A 14,253-nucleotide genomic window follows, 5' to 3' on the forward strand; every position below is an offset into this window, starting at 1 on the left:
ACTGGAGAGCAGAACCCACCAGGCTGTGTGGTTTCCTAGGTTTCCAGTAGTTTATCTTGGACCTACAAGCTGAGATCATGGAGGAAGAAAACTAGGCTCCATCTCCAAGAAACCAACCTGGCAGTACGAGGGACTGGAGACACGCTCGGTCTGTAAGGCAACTTGTCTAAGTGGAGGCAGGTGATGGGCGGGAGGTAGCCTGTGGCTACAATCAAGGACCTCGTCATCTTGCACAGGGGAGGCTTTGTAGCCATACCCAGAAGACATCTTCCAGAATAACCTCATCGAGGCCAGGTTTCACCCTGTTTCTCTTAAATCCAAATGTTTGCTGAGAGATGCCGTGGTAACCATGATGCCACAATGGAACATTCTCCCCAAGGCGCAGAAGAAACTCCGTTGCAGAGCTCTCCTGCATAAGGCCACAGTGAGTTCATTTCTTCGTTAGTGGGAACAATTCAGAGAAGGACTCGCAGCACCATGCTAAGAGGAAAAGGAACATGGTGACTTAGAACTGTGCACATGGTTTTCTTAGGTCATGATGCACGGTTTGAGGCCAGGATGTGACGTGAAGCCGCCACTGGCTTAGAGGCTCAGAGAGTTTTGAGCTCACCTTCCAGGTTCACTGCTTAGTTGTTGTGTGACTTTGGACCTGTTCCTCGGAGTCTCTGAGTGTCAGTTTCTGAGTCTGTAAAACGGGGATTATGAGAGTGCCTGTGTTTAGGGTGGCTATATGAACGGACTGAGCTAAATGCTGAGACTGTCACTAGTGAAGACATCCCAGCAAGACTTGGTGTGAGTTCTAATAGGGAGGGTGAGACCCCTGTAAGACACCAGTCCCTAGTGGAGCGCCCAACAAAACCCTGTCTTTTTTTTTTTTTCTAGCAGTGTTTTCTGGCTATACAGTTAAAGCAGGGGTTGAATTCCACAAATCAAAAGCCAACCCTCTTTAGAGAACCAAGTCTCTAGCACAGCCAGACCCCAGACCCCAGGCTGCTCTGCAGAGGAAACTGGAGAAAGCAGACTACCCTTTCTCCTTGGGCCAGCTCACAAACCGCAAGCCAAGCATTGGAGCCAGACAGCCGCTTCCTGCCTTTGTCTGCAGAGAACCCAGAGCTGGGGATGTGACAGGTCAGTCTGCCTCATCTGGGGACCTTTGGTGGCTTCTTCAATGGGAACCGCCCCCTCCGGGTGTGGGAAGGTGATGGAGTCATGAGTCTTCTGTCTTCCCTAGCTGCCCATGGTGCTCGCTGCGTTTCTCTCTGGGGATGGCAGAGATGAGAGGGTTGGTGCTGGTCCTGCTGTACATGGCCCACTCTTCATCTGCCAGTGAGTGTGCAGCTCCCTTCCCAGGGCATTCCGTGGGGTGGGTGGGGTGGGGCGGGGGCACCATCCCGGAAAATGGAGTGGCCCTTGCTTCCTTCCCAAGGCATTCCGCGGGGTGGGTGGGGCGGGGTGGGGGCACCATCCCGGAAAATGGAGTGGCCCTTTATGTCCAGAAAGGGACTCACTTGGCAAGGAAGCCAATTCCCAGAATTTTGTCCTGGGTGGCATGTGTGAATGACAGGATCTAGGTAATACAGGGTCCCAGGGCATGTGTGTACGTCTGATTCTAAGGGTGTGAGACAGGAAAATCAGTTCTAGGGCACAGAATGGCCTATGGGGCAGAGGGGTCAGTATGAGAACTACCTCCCACATTCAGCTCAACCCTGCCCACCCCTGGAGTACAGTGGGCTCTGTAAACTGTGATCCTGATGAGGACCAGCTAGTACCACAGCAGCAGGGTCTCTCGGGCTCTCGGGCAGCAGAAGTGGCTGCTATGGTCCCCTCCTCCCTGACCGGTAGGCTGCTCAGGACTGATACGCCCAGATTGGAAAAAGGCAGGTGAACAGGGGACAGATGACTCAAGTAGGCTCTGTCTACCTTTGGTACCTTTGGTTTGATCGGTGAGCACACACACACACACACACACTATGCAAAGACCCCACACCTTCCTCAGCCTACTCTTACCTGCCAAGGAGACCAAGAGATGCTCAGAAACACAGACATGACATCTCTCCTACTAAGCCATAGCTGAGACCCAGACCAAACACTTGGTCTGGACCACATTTTCTCATCATGGCGTTGGCAGTGGAATTGGGCACAAGGCAGGAACTCTACTACTGAGCTGCTTCCCCAGCTCCCAAATAACATGAATGCTGTCACATACATGGAGGTTCTTGGCTTGGGAAGGATTGGCTAATATTACAAATCATCAATGTCTCCAGCATGGACAAAAGATGTCATTGTTGGCATTTCTGAAGTATCCTTAGTTTTATCCCAGCAGTCTGTGTAATTAAAACATGTTCTCACTCCAACTTTATCTAGATAATTCTTCTCTGAGACTCTCTTCCCGGGGATGGAGAAATGACTCAGTGGTTAAGAGCACTGGTTGTTTTCCCAAAGAACTCGAAGTTCAATTCCCAGCACCCACATGGCAGCTCACAACTGTCTGTATCTCCAGTTCCAGGGGATCCGACACCCTTATGCAGACATACATGCAGACAAAACACCAATGCACATAAAACAAAAATAAATAAATTGCTTTGAAAAACAAACAAACAGAACTCTCTTCCCAAGTGATTTGAAGTTGCATCAAATTGATGATTAGAGCTACCCATCCCGGGCTTTACCTTTCACATCTACTGTAGTGGAAATGAAACTAAAAAAGGTCAAAGGCCAAGAATATACAAATCCGTGCATACATCTGGCCGTCAGGGTGATGCCATCGCAAAGCTGGAAAACTGCACCTCACACTGTGAGAGGAGAGTCGGGAAAGCAAGCAGCAGGGTTTTTTTCCTTAAGGAACGGCCTAGACAAGGATGCCTACAGGTCCCTTTGCCACCCACTTTTGAATGAAAAATGCCAGACAAGGCCTACCAAGAGGTACTGCGCTCGGCCGAAGAGTGCCAGTAGCAGGGTCTAGGAAGACTTTGAAAGGGTTCAGAGGTATTATAATGCAAGCGTATTTTATGTGAATGATCTCCGGGGAGGAACAAAAGCATCAGGGTTGTAGAGTCAGCCACAAGCAAAACATCCACAGAACAGGAGTCCCGAGGGCTGGGGAATGCTGGGCCCCCAGGTGCCACATAGTGAGGCTTTTGCTTCCTCTGCAGTTTGCGGCATCCAGAAAGCCAACATCGAGGACGAGTCCAAGGAGAACCTCGTGAGCAGCACCGAGTTCCCCTGGGTGGTGTCCATACAGGACCAAGAGTACACCCATCTGGCATTTGGCTGCATTCTCAGCGAGTTCTGGATCCTCAGCAGCGCCTCTGCTCTCCAGGACAGGCTAGTGCCTCAGAGGGAGGGCTGGAAGGGTCCGCAGCAGGCCTGGGGACTGGTGGGGCCCAAACACCTCCGGGTGTACTCGCCTGAGTCAAGGTCCTGAGGTCACCACTGGCTCTTGGGACTTTACTGTGAGGACCGAGAAGCGGCACCAGTGAAAAGCAAGATGTCATTTGTTGTATCTAGGAAGTCCACTTGGGATTTTGCCGCAACTACAGAGATGCGGATTCTTTAATTCTATCCACCAGGTGTCCTTCCGGGATAAGTTAAGGAAGTCGGCAGGATTCCTTGGGCCTTGTAATGTTACTGCTACAGACAGAAGGGCACAGAGAAAAGCTGAAGGAAATCAGACATGCCTCTAGATGCTTTTCTCTGGGTGCTCAGAACATGACTCTGTCCTCCAATTGTTCTTGTCTGTGTTCTCCAAATTATATCCTCTAAGCTCAAATTCGTACAGATAAGAAAGAAAACAATCATAAATATGATTAAAAAATTTGGCAAACATTCCAAAATATTTTCATAAACTGTAGAATACTTCACTTCTAGTCCAATAGCCGACCTTAACTTTCAAGGACTGGCAGTAAAGGGGATAATTTTAGCCTCTGGGGAAGAAATTATCTTGCACAAAGTTGTTCACTAATTACACAGAAAATGCTAGAATATAAAAGTAAACATCTAAGGGGGATTTTGGCACAGGTCTGGGAGCCCACCACTTGGAAGGTGGAGGTAGAAGGGTCAAGAATTCAAGTTTTTTCATCCTTAAGCTATATGTTGAGTTTAAAGCCAGCCTGGCTACTTGAGACTCCGCCTCAAAAACAAACACAAACAAAACAAAAAACCAACCAAATGAAAGTGAATTTCCAGTTATCATAGATTAGCATGATAATATAATTTCTTATGCACGCTGTATGTGAAAGAGTATGCTATCCATTGCATAGATGGAGAAAGAATGGAAAGTTTCAGCTTTGTGATGTCATCACCCGGACGGCCAGATGTATGCATGGTCTTGCACATTCTTGTGCTTTAACCTTTTTCTAGCTTAATTTCTCCTATAGTAGATGCGAAAGATAAAGCCTGTGATGGCTTTGCATGTGCATGTGTAATGTGCATGTGCATGCGATGTGTATGTGTGCATGTGTCAGGGTGACATTGAATATCTTCCTCCAATGCTCTCTACTTTACTGGTGCAGGGCCTTTCACCCGAACCGAAGCTCACTGATTTGGCTGGGTTTTGCCCAGAGTTCCCTATCTCTGCCTCCTGGGTGCTAGAATAGCAGGCAGGACACTAGGGATCCAAACCCTGGTCCTCATGCTTGCATAGTGAGTGCTTTATCCACTGAGCTGTCTCCCCAGCCTGAAAGAATAGTTCAATCAGCTAAAGAAATTATAATGTAAACTCCTGATAGAATATTCTTTAGCTGCTGAATTTTTAAGACTTGCTTTGTGTATTTTTTTAATTTATTATTCTTCTAGTATGCATATAAAATAATAGACTTCCAATGACATTTTATTTTTTATTGAATATTTTTCATAAAATATATTTTAATCATGTTTCCCCCTTCCTCCAACTCCTCTCGACCTCTCTACCTACTCAACTTTGTTCTTTCTCTCTTTCAAAAACAAAAATCAAAACAAACAAACAAAAGATCAATAAGATTAAAAAATGCCAACCAAAACAAAATGAAAATGAAACCAAAAGTCCACGAAATTATCACTGAGCTGGTTTTGTGTTGGCCAACTACTCCTGGGCTTGGGGCCTTCCCTGGAGTGTGGTTGATACACTGATTTCCCCTTTGCCAGCAAGTACCAATTGGTTAGGGGTTGGTTAGGGCTGTAAATCCAGAAGGAAACAAGCCCGCTGACACTCTAACCTTGGATTTTCTGTATCCACTCCCCCATCTCTGGGATCTTGTCTGGCTGGAACCTGCACAAGCCTTGTGTATGATGTCACAGTCTCTGTGACTTCGTATGTGCTCCTGTCCTGCTGTATCTGGAAGACATTGGTTCCTTGGAGTCGTCCATTATCTCTGACTCTTACAATCTTGTAGTACAAATAATGAAAACCCAGAGACAGAAATTGGGGTTCAACCCAAAAACCAGAAAAGCAAAGCATCCAAGCCACTAGAGAAGTCTTTCTTCTACCAAAACTAGGCTATCACAGACTAAGCGAACTAAGCCTCTTTCTCTCTCCTCTCATTTTATGTTCCCTCTAGTACTGGGATTAAAGGTGTAGGCCACTACCACCTGGATTTGTTTCTACATTGATCTTGGGTAGCCCAGGTGGCCTTGAATTCACAGAGATCCTTCTGCTTCTGTCTCCCAAATCCTGAGATTAAAGGTGCATGTCACCTCTCCCTGACCTCTAGTGGCTTAATGTTGCCCTTTTGATCTTTAGGTAAGCTTTATTTATTAAAACATAAATAAAATATCACTATTGAATCTTTCTGTTTCCTCTCCCTCTTAGATCCCTGAGCCTTGAGAGGAGGGGGTTAATGAACACATCCCATTTGGGAGTGAGTGTTCCTAAGTCTCTTATTCTCTGCACATCATCCAGTTGTGGGTCTCTGTCTTAACTCCCACCTACTACAAGAAAAAAACTTCTCTGATGTGTTGATCAAGGCACATATCTATGAATATGCCATCAGAGGTTGTTTTATTGCTATGTTCCTTTAGCAGAATAGTTATACTAGGTTTCCCCCAGGTCCATGACTGATCTAGTCTCAGGTTCTTGGCCACTTTGTATGGCATGGGTTCTAGCTCATGGAATGGGCCTTACATTCAGCAACCACCCCCCCCCAAAGTGGTTGGTTACTTCCATGATATCTGTGCCACTATTGCAGCATTATATTTTGCAGGCAGGTTGCTGTTGTTGGTCAGGGTTTAAAGCTGGCGGGTATTGATGGTTACCTTTTCCCTCCGGAGTCTGCAGAGTGCCTTCCAAAGCCATGAACACTAGTCGGTAGGATTGAAGCTTCTAGTCAGGCACCACATCAACTTCTCTGTGTTCAATGACATGTGATGGTTTCAGCAACAGGGCCTTATCATTGTGGAGAGAGAGCAACTGACAGCCTTGGCAAATAGTCTGTGACATCAGGGAGATTCCATGGGAACCCTTTGGCCAGTAGACTCAGTAAGATGTAACCCATTCCTGATACCGGAGTACCATAGACATCTACTTTATGACAGTGTTTTCAAGCATGTGTATCATTGTATTTTGCTCAGTCTGCTCTCATTACCTTCCGTTGTTCATGGTCCACCCTTGACCCTCACAATGGTCAGGATTTGTGTGTGTGTGTGTGTGTGTTGTGTGTACCGAGCCTTGACTTTTATTATGTAAAAAAACCTCAACACTTATTTCACTTTCTGACTCTGTGCTTGGCCTTCAACAGTTTCACAACAACTTTCTGCTCCTCAATGAGGGAGGGAGTGTGCCTGATCTTCCATGGACAAACTCAGTATACATGGAGCCACCATAAGTTCTGCTGGCATGCTTTATTTTAGACTCTCTCATAGGGACTTCAGGTCTTACAGCATGAACACCCCAGAGTCTGACAGGGCACAATACCACATGCAGATTTTGGTGCTTTCCCAACTTTCTTGGTTTAAAAGGAAACAATCCTGCAGCCAGGAGTTCAAGACAGCCTAGTTTTGTAAGAGATTGTATTGTGAGAAAGCCTACAATGGTGCGTTAAACATGGACCATTCTGAGTGTGTCTCAACACTGTCTCTATAAGAGCCAGAATTTACATTTTTTTAAGTAGAAATCCATGTATATTGTTGAATATCCACAAAGAAGCAAAGTCAAGCAGGGAAACCATCCCCTCAGTCACTAGATTCTTCCCTTTGTGCCATGACCTGCCATCACCTTCTTGGATTTTTTAAAATGCATAATGTGTTTGTGGATGTCTATATATCTTTCTATATTAATTCTTATGTCTACTAACACGGAATTCTCTCTCCCCTAGTCAGCTTAGGTTTCCATAACACAATACCATAAACTAGATGATTTAGCCCAGAGAGTCCAAGGTTAGAGGGTCAGCAGGTTTGCTGCTTTCTGGATGTATGGGCAGAAGCCTTCTAGGTGTGTGTTCACATGGCTACTTTCCTCTGAGAGTAAGACAGAAGAGAGACGTGGAAGATTCCTGACATCAACCTCAGTCCTACACACACACACACACACACACACACACACACCACATATACATATACATATGAAAAGAAGAAAAGTTTTTTTTTTTTAAAGGAAGGGGACACTGGTCCTACTGAATCAGGCCCTAGGTACCTCTACCTCCAAATATGAAAATAAAGGCCTTACTACCAATTGTCATCCCATTTTTTGAGATCATGGCAAGATATTTCTGTAGAACCCCCTCACTCCCAATTTTTGTCCTATTTATGACTCACATTTTGTGTCCATGGAAGACTTTTTAGGCATCATCCTGCCCCTCCCACCGCCACCCTGGTATTAAATACGTCTGAGGTGACTCCGATTTTAAGCAGTATGGCTACGAATGCTTATCTGCCCAGGAGATGCCCGGCTCACCCCTGCGATCCCAGCTTCCGCCATTACCCTCATTCATTTTCATGACTTTCATGGGTTAGACAATGAAGTGTTTGCTCAACCTTAGAAAGAGTTCATCTTCATTGGACTGGATGTCCAGCTCTGCCGGATCCTCCCATCTGTGACTAGTGATCCACTCTCTCCTCTCCCCGCTCTGGTGTGGGTGACAGCCGCATTTACCCCTGCATCCTGGCTCCAGCTGGGCTTCATCAGTGCCAGGACTGACAACAGCATGGGGGGGGGGGAGAGTAAGATGAAGCAGCGTCTGTACGCTCCTGAGGCAAAGTGCAGATTGTTCCCTCACCAGCTCCACACAGCTCTGCCTGACCTAACTCTTCTCGCCTAGGGAGACTGTGTGCGGGCTCTGGACTTGAGCCCACGCCTCGATGAAGAAAGTGAAGGACCAGTTGAGGATGCTTCCCAGCATCAACCTCAGGCCTCTGCACATGTGCACACACACGTGCACACACACGCATGCCCCGCACACATACAAAACAAAACAAAAGCAGACACTCGGCTGACTTCTGTTTCATTGGTCACTGTTTCTGGCCCACTTTCTAAGTCTTTCATTGTTTTCTATTCTCCTCCTGCTGGAAGGGGGCTTGCTTTCTTATCTGCCTTTCTGCTGAGTTCAGCGGCGGCAGGTGTCACCTCCCACTCCCGGTTGTCTTTTGCTGGGTGCGCCAGCCCTTGCTCAGATGGCGGAGTGCTGAGTCCTCTTTATGGTTTTAGGGTGTATGCATCTGCCTTACATTCGTATCGTTTCTTGGGTGAGTCCCTAGGGGAGAGGTAGAGAACACCCAACTTAATCCCACCTCTGTAAAGCCATGTCCTCCACAAACGCACTCACAGAGTATGTGAGGCGAGACGCTGCACCAAGAGACTGGGCAGTGGTGGCGGCGACCTTTAATCTCAGCACTGGGGAGGCAGAGGCATGTGGATCTTTGTGAATCTGAGACCAGCCAGGTATACAAAGCGAGTTCCAGGACAGCCAGGACTGTTACACGGGAAACCCCGTCTCGAAAAACAAAAACAAACCAAAACAACAACAACAAAAAATGATGTTAAGTGCTGAGACAGTGAGTGAGAGTCATTAGTACATATTTTGTATTGAAATGAAATGAATGAATGAAATGTCTGCCCTGGCAAGCTGAAGCATGTATGGGAAGTCCGTATATGGCGGTTCTGTTGAACTTGTTCGTATTGGGTTTCATGGTCTAGGTTGATGAGGACGGCTGACCAGGTCTCTTCCTCAAGAGGGCACCAGATCTCATTACAGATGGTTGTGAGCAGCCATGTGGTTGCTGGGAATTGAACTCAGGACCTTTGAAAGAGCAGGCAGTGCTCTTAACCACTGAGCTATGTTTTTAAAAAAAACAACAACAACAAAAAAAAACTATTCATACAGAAAAGTCACCCAAGAATATGTGAACAGATTATCTTTGCATGGTAAGATAAATGGTTATCAGAACAGAAGAATCCCCCAAGAGATCGGGCTCACAAGGGAGAGCACAAATCTAAAAATTCAGAAGAGATTCCCTGGAGACTGAGTTCAAAGGTTTGAGTAAAAACTAAATCGGAGGCTGGAGAGATGGCTCAGCAGTTAGAACGCTTCTTGCTGTTCCAGAGAGTCCAAGTTCAGTTCCCAGCACCATTGAGGAGCTCACAACCATTACTAACTCCAACTCTAAGGAATCCAATACGTTCTGACTCTGGCAGGCACAAGTGGCACACATTCACACACACATACACATGTGTGTTCACGCATGCACACACACACATACACACACACACACACACGTTAAAAACAAAGACAAAATACCCAGGGACTGAGTTGGATGAGAATGCCAGGTTGAAAATGAAAAACACAAAAAATGAGGAATGAGGCTGGAGCGATGGCTCAGTGGTTAAGAGCACTGACTGCTCTTCCAAAGGACCTGAGTTCAATTCCCAGCAACCACATGGTGGCTCACAACTGTCTGTAATGCCAGTTCCGGGGGACTGGACACCCTTGGCAAAAACACCAATGCACATAAAAAGAAAAAAGAAAAGAAAAAATGAGATATGAGGGAAGTGTGAAGCTTCGTCGCTGCCTCGACTTCTCAAAAGCCCTTTGCTGTCTGTCTCTCTAGGAAGAAGGTCGTTGCTGTTGTCGGTATAGCCAACATGGACCACAGAAAGGTTGATCACACAGAGTACTCAGTCAGCACCATCATCCCCCATGAGAACTTCATTAACAGCTCCAGGAGCAATGACATAGCCCTCCTGAGGACAGAATCTGCCATACATTTCGATGACATGGTCCAGGCCATCTGCTTCCTGGACAAAAAGCTACAGAAACCACCAACCTTGAGGAACTGCTGGGTGGCAGGATGGAACCCCACGTCTGCAGTTAATGCATTCTTTCTCCTAGAGGAGGCTGTGTGTGTGCTGGCAGTGGCCGGGGGGGGGGGGGGGGTTGGTTGACTCAGAGGAACTTCTCTAGGGTCTATCCTAATCATTCAGAATGTTTGAGGTTTTATAGTTGATTCCTAGTGGTTGCCTTTCTGGGGTCTTTTCTTGTACCATATTCCACGGGCCTTTTTTTTTTTTAGTTCTATACCCAGGAAGTATACAGGCAACATGCTTTCTAACAAGCACTGGGAGGAGTAAGGGGACTACAGCTGAGCACATTCTTACCTAAGCCACTCATTTCCTGCCATTCTCGGACAAGAATGAAACAAGAGAATGTATTATTATTATTATTGTTATTTTGGTTTTTTGAGACAGGGTTTCTCTGTAGCTTTGGAGCCTGTCCCGGAACTAGCTCTTGTAAACGAGGCTGGCCTTGAACTCACAGAGATCCGCCTGCCTCTGCCTCCCGAGTGCTGGGATTAAAGGTGTGCACCACCACCTCCCGGCGAAAATGTATATTCTTTAAGTGTGAAGGAGGGGTGAATTGTTCTCTGCCTGCTTATAGATTTCAATTCAAAGCAAAGATAGTTTCCAGTAAAAACTCAGACAAGAGTTCTGATTTCTATGGGTAAAAGGGACATATAGGGACATTTTCTGTTGATTCCTGGTTGGATATGCGAGTTGCTGGTGGGTTGACTCAAGACTGCCTTCTTGTTAGTAATTCTTGGGCTCTCTGTTGCATGGTCCAGACAGGAAATCACATGACAATGAGTATCCTGAGGAGAATCTCCGTGGAAGACATTGACCTGTGTCCTTTACAAAGAGACCAGAATACAGAATGTGCCAGTCACGCAAATAAGGAATACAAAGTTTGCCTGGTAAGAAGACACAGTAGAAGCCAGCTCTTGAAAGTGATCATTGATCATTGGTTGCACCCAGGGGTCTTGGGAGCTCTTCCTTACAGAACGGGAGTGAACAGTAGGGCCAGTGCTGTGGGTTCGTGTCTCTGGTAGGAATAACGTTGGCAGAAAGTACTCAAACCCTACAGTGTGGATACTTGATACCGCTAGTCTGGCTGTGTGTCCCCGTCAGCCTCCTGAGCCCACGTGACTCTCAGTATCCAAGCTTTCTCGCCCTCACTCTGGTTCAGCGTGTACTGTATTCCAAGCCATCCTGAGCCACTAACCCTTAGCTTTTGAACTGAATTCTGCTCACAAAATATCTATTGGTGACTTCAGTGTTTGGAAAGCTGTCTCTCGTGGAAATGGGCTCTGGTGTCTGGATCCTGAACACCGCACTTCTCAGGCAGAATCGGACTAACGGGTCCCTCGGGCCCAGCAGAGCTGCTCCTTACCTTTCCCCTTTTAGTTTTTACAACCCTTAGAGGTTCTGTGAGATGTCAAGGGAGAGGACCACTCAGTGAAAGGGGCCCCTCAGTGTGGTAGCTGCCCCTGACACCAGGAGGTAAGACAGAGCTGCCTTGAAGGCCCTGGGTTGGTAGCCTCTGATCCCTTTACTTCAGAGACCAGAAATCACAGCTCTGTCAGGTGGGGAAGAAGTGGGGGCAGGGACAAAAGGAAAAAAAAAAAAACCCGAGCTTATTCTGTGCCTGAGGTTAGTAGCAAAACCATTTGATGGGGGTCATCTGTACCCACAACTGTGTCAGAAACATCAAACTGTGTGTCCTAAATCCCATCCATTTTCCTCCTCGAGCACAAGGATGATCAGCTTAGGGTGGGACCCAGGAAAGGGTGGAGACTATACCCTTCTTCACTATACCCCAAGCAGCCTGAGTGTGTCACGGACAATGGCTGTTCAGCAATCCCAAGTGGCCAGCCAGAACTCTAAACAACATTTCAACCCTCTGCCTGGCAGAGTGAGGTGACATAGCAGACTACAGAAAAAAAGAAAAGAAAAGAAAACACAGCGCTGCTGTGCTGCCCTTTCCCTGCAGTGAGCAGCACAGAGTAACGCACACATTGCGTTGCCCAGGAACCGGCATTGGCCTTCTCACCACCCAGGCATGACAGTGTCTTTGCAGAAAGCGCATGCCTCAGCTCTGCCATGCTTTCAGTCACCCCTTCCTCCCACCCTTCACCTTCACCTCTACTCTACCCACACATCCTGAGCAAGGGGAGGTATCCAGGGAGGGGACACGCCAGGCAGGCCATTTCCCGGGCTGCAGATGAGAAGGGGCTGATAAGGTCAACCCTTGCCCCTCTGCTTCTCATCCTTGAATTTGTGCAAACGGTTTGCTCTTATCACTTGCCACACTGCTCACTGCTCGCTCAGTCCAAACAGCAAGAGCAACGTATCCTTGGCCAGCTTGCCTGGCTTTTCCAGTCGAGGGGGCCATACAATCAAGGAGGGTGAATAGTCCTCCCCTATCTCGGACCCAGATGGACCACGAGGTACGAGTGGAGGTTTGGCGCTTGAAAAGGGGTGGCCTGGGGTGGAATAAATGAAACCTAATTGTTATCTTGGGACTTTCTGCATTCCCTCAACTCCCTACAGAAAAGTTAGTGCCTTTATAAGCCCTCGCGACAGTCATAGCTAATACTTGACTGAGCACAGGCTGCGTGCCCAGCACCAGCGCCACGTGTGTCACAAGCGCTAACGGATCAGGTCACCTGCGCTGGTTCCAAATCCAGCCCGGAGTGCTAAGCCTCTGCCTTCTCACCTTGTGTGAGTTAAGGTGTGTGCAGCAGACCGCCTGAGACCCAGGGGACAGACAACTCAGGAAAAAGGGAAGGCGGCAGGATGGGCGGGGCTGGTGAGCAGGAGTAACTAGCGGCTGGGGCGTGGCTTAGGAAGCTGTAGACCCAGAACAGCCCCAGATCAGAGTGCTAGCAAAAACCAAGACAGTGAAAAAGGAGCCAGGAAGTTACAGGCAATCTGGGTGCCAAGGCCACAAATAATTTGCATAATGCAAAGAAAAATTGGACTGGGGAGGTAGCTCAGCTGGTGGGTGCTTGCCTTGAATAAAGCCCTGGCTTCAGGGATTTGATCCCCAGCTCTGCATTAAAAAAAGCATTTGTAGTAGCAAGTCTGTACTCCCAGCATTTTGAGGAGGTGGAGTGGAGGGAGGGTCAGAGTTCACGGTCATCTGCGAGCAGGTCTCAAACAAGCACACAGGAAAGAGGGAGAGAGAGGGAGAGAGGAGACACTAGTGTCCTCATGGTGTGGTTGGTGGTGGCTGTCTAAATTTGAAATGGTAGCCTATAATTTGCCCGTTTCCAGAGAGAATCAATACAAAAAAAACCTTCTAAAACAGACCTCTGGCATCTACAGAAAAAGGTCTTCTCAAACCTAAGCCCCCTGTCCTTTATTGCAGGGGGAACCAGGAAGCCCTGTGATGTGCCAAGTGAAGAAGCTGAATCTCTGGGTCCTCAAAGGAATCATGACCTATGGAGGCGACTCATGCCCTGGCCTGTTTCTGTATACCAGTGTGGAAGACTACAGTGACTGGATCATGGCCCAGGCGAGGAAGGCTGGCCCTTCCCTGTCCTCGCTCCAGTCCTGGGAGAAGTTGCCCCCTGAGCTCCTTTTTGACGAATCAAATATTGCCCTGACAAAGAATGCGTATTCTGTGCACGGCCATGCTGAACGGCCCCAATCCCACTCCCAAAGACCAAAATCGTCCACTGTGTATGACAAGTCAACAGACAATGGGCAGAACTTCAGGGCAAATGGTCTTCAGGAATCAGGCTGGCCTGCAAAAGTGGCTATTCAACCCATGTACTACGACTACTACGGGGGGGAGGCGGGGGAAGAAGGGGTTGTAGCTGGCCAGAGCAGGTTGTGTTGGCCCCAAGAAAGGATCTTGATGTCCCTCGTGCTTGTTTTCTTGGGCAGCGGTGTCTAGCTAGCAGCTAACCTCCCTGCAGACAAGAAGCTCGGAGTGCACGGGGCTAGGCGTCTACGGTACTGTTCTGAGATCCGCTTTTGATAGGTGCCACCTGGGCGACCACAGGCAG

The 14,253-nt window shown here is 47.7% G+C and overlaps 1 protein-coding gene across 2 annotated transcripts; it reads left to right on the top strand.

Moving 5' to 3' along the window:
• The first annotated feature begins 1,265 nt into the window (after positions 1–1,265).
• Prss54 (serine protease 54) lies at positions 1,266–14,141 on the top strand. 2 transcript variants are annotated; one of them, XM_057754419.1, is made up of 5 exons: positions 1,266–1,326; positions 3,153–3,328; positions 10,019–10,273; positions 11,026–11,154; positions 13,611–14,141. In XM_057754419.1, the coding sequence occupies exons 1-5, from the start codon at positions 1,266–1,268 to the stop codon at positions 14,139–14,141; spliced, it is 1,152 nt and encodes a 383-aa protein (XP_057610402.1). The 2 variants fall into 2 exon arrangements, with proteins under 2 accessions (XP_057610402.1, XP_057610401.1); XM_057754418.1 differs by having other exon boundaries at positions 3,153–3,324; positions 10,015–10,273.
• The last annotated feature ends 112 nt before the right edge of the window (positions 14,142–14,253 follow it).

Source organism: Chionomys nivalis, chromosome 21 (assembly GCF_950005125.1).
Source record: "Chionomys nivalis chromosome 21, mChiNiv1.1, whole genome shotgun sequence".
Lineage (NCBI taxonomy): Eukaryota > Metazoa > Chordata > Mammalia > Rodentia > Cricetidae > Chionomys > Chionomys nivalis.

Coding starts and splice junctions, on each gene's coding strand:
- Prss54 (XM_057754419.1), top strand. CDS start 1,266: ATGGCAGAGATGAGAGGGTTGGTGCTGGTCCTGCTGTACATGGCCCAC. Junction 1,327..3,152: donor GGCCCACTCTTCATCTGCCA/GTGAGTGTGCAG, acceptor CTTCCTCTGCAG/TTTGCGGCATCCAGAAAGCC. Junction 3,329..10,018: donor CTGCTCTCCAGGACAGGCTA/GTGCCTCAGAGG, acceptor CTCTCTAGGAAG/AAGGTCGTTGCTGTTGTCGG.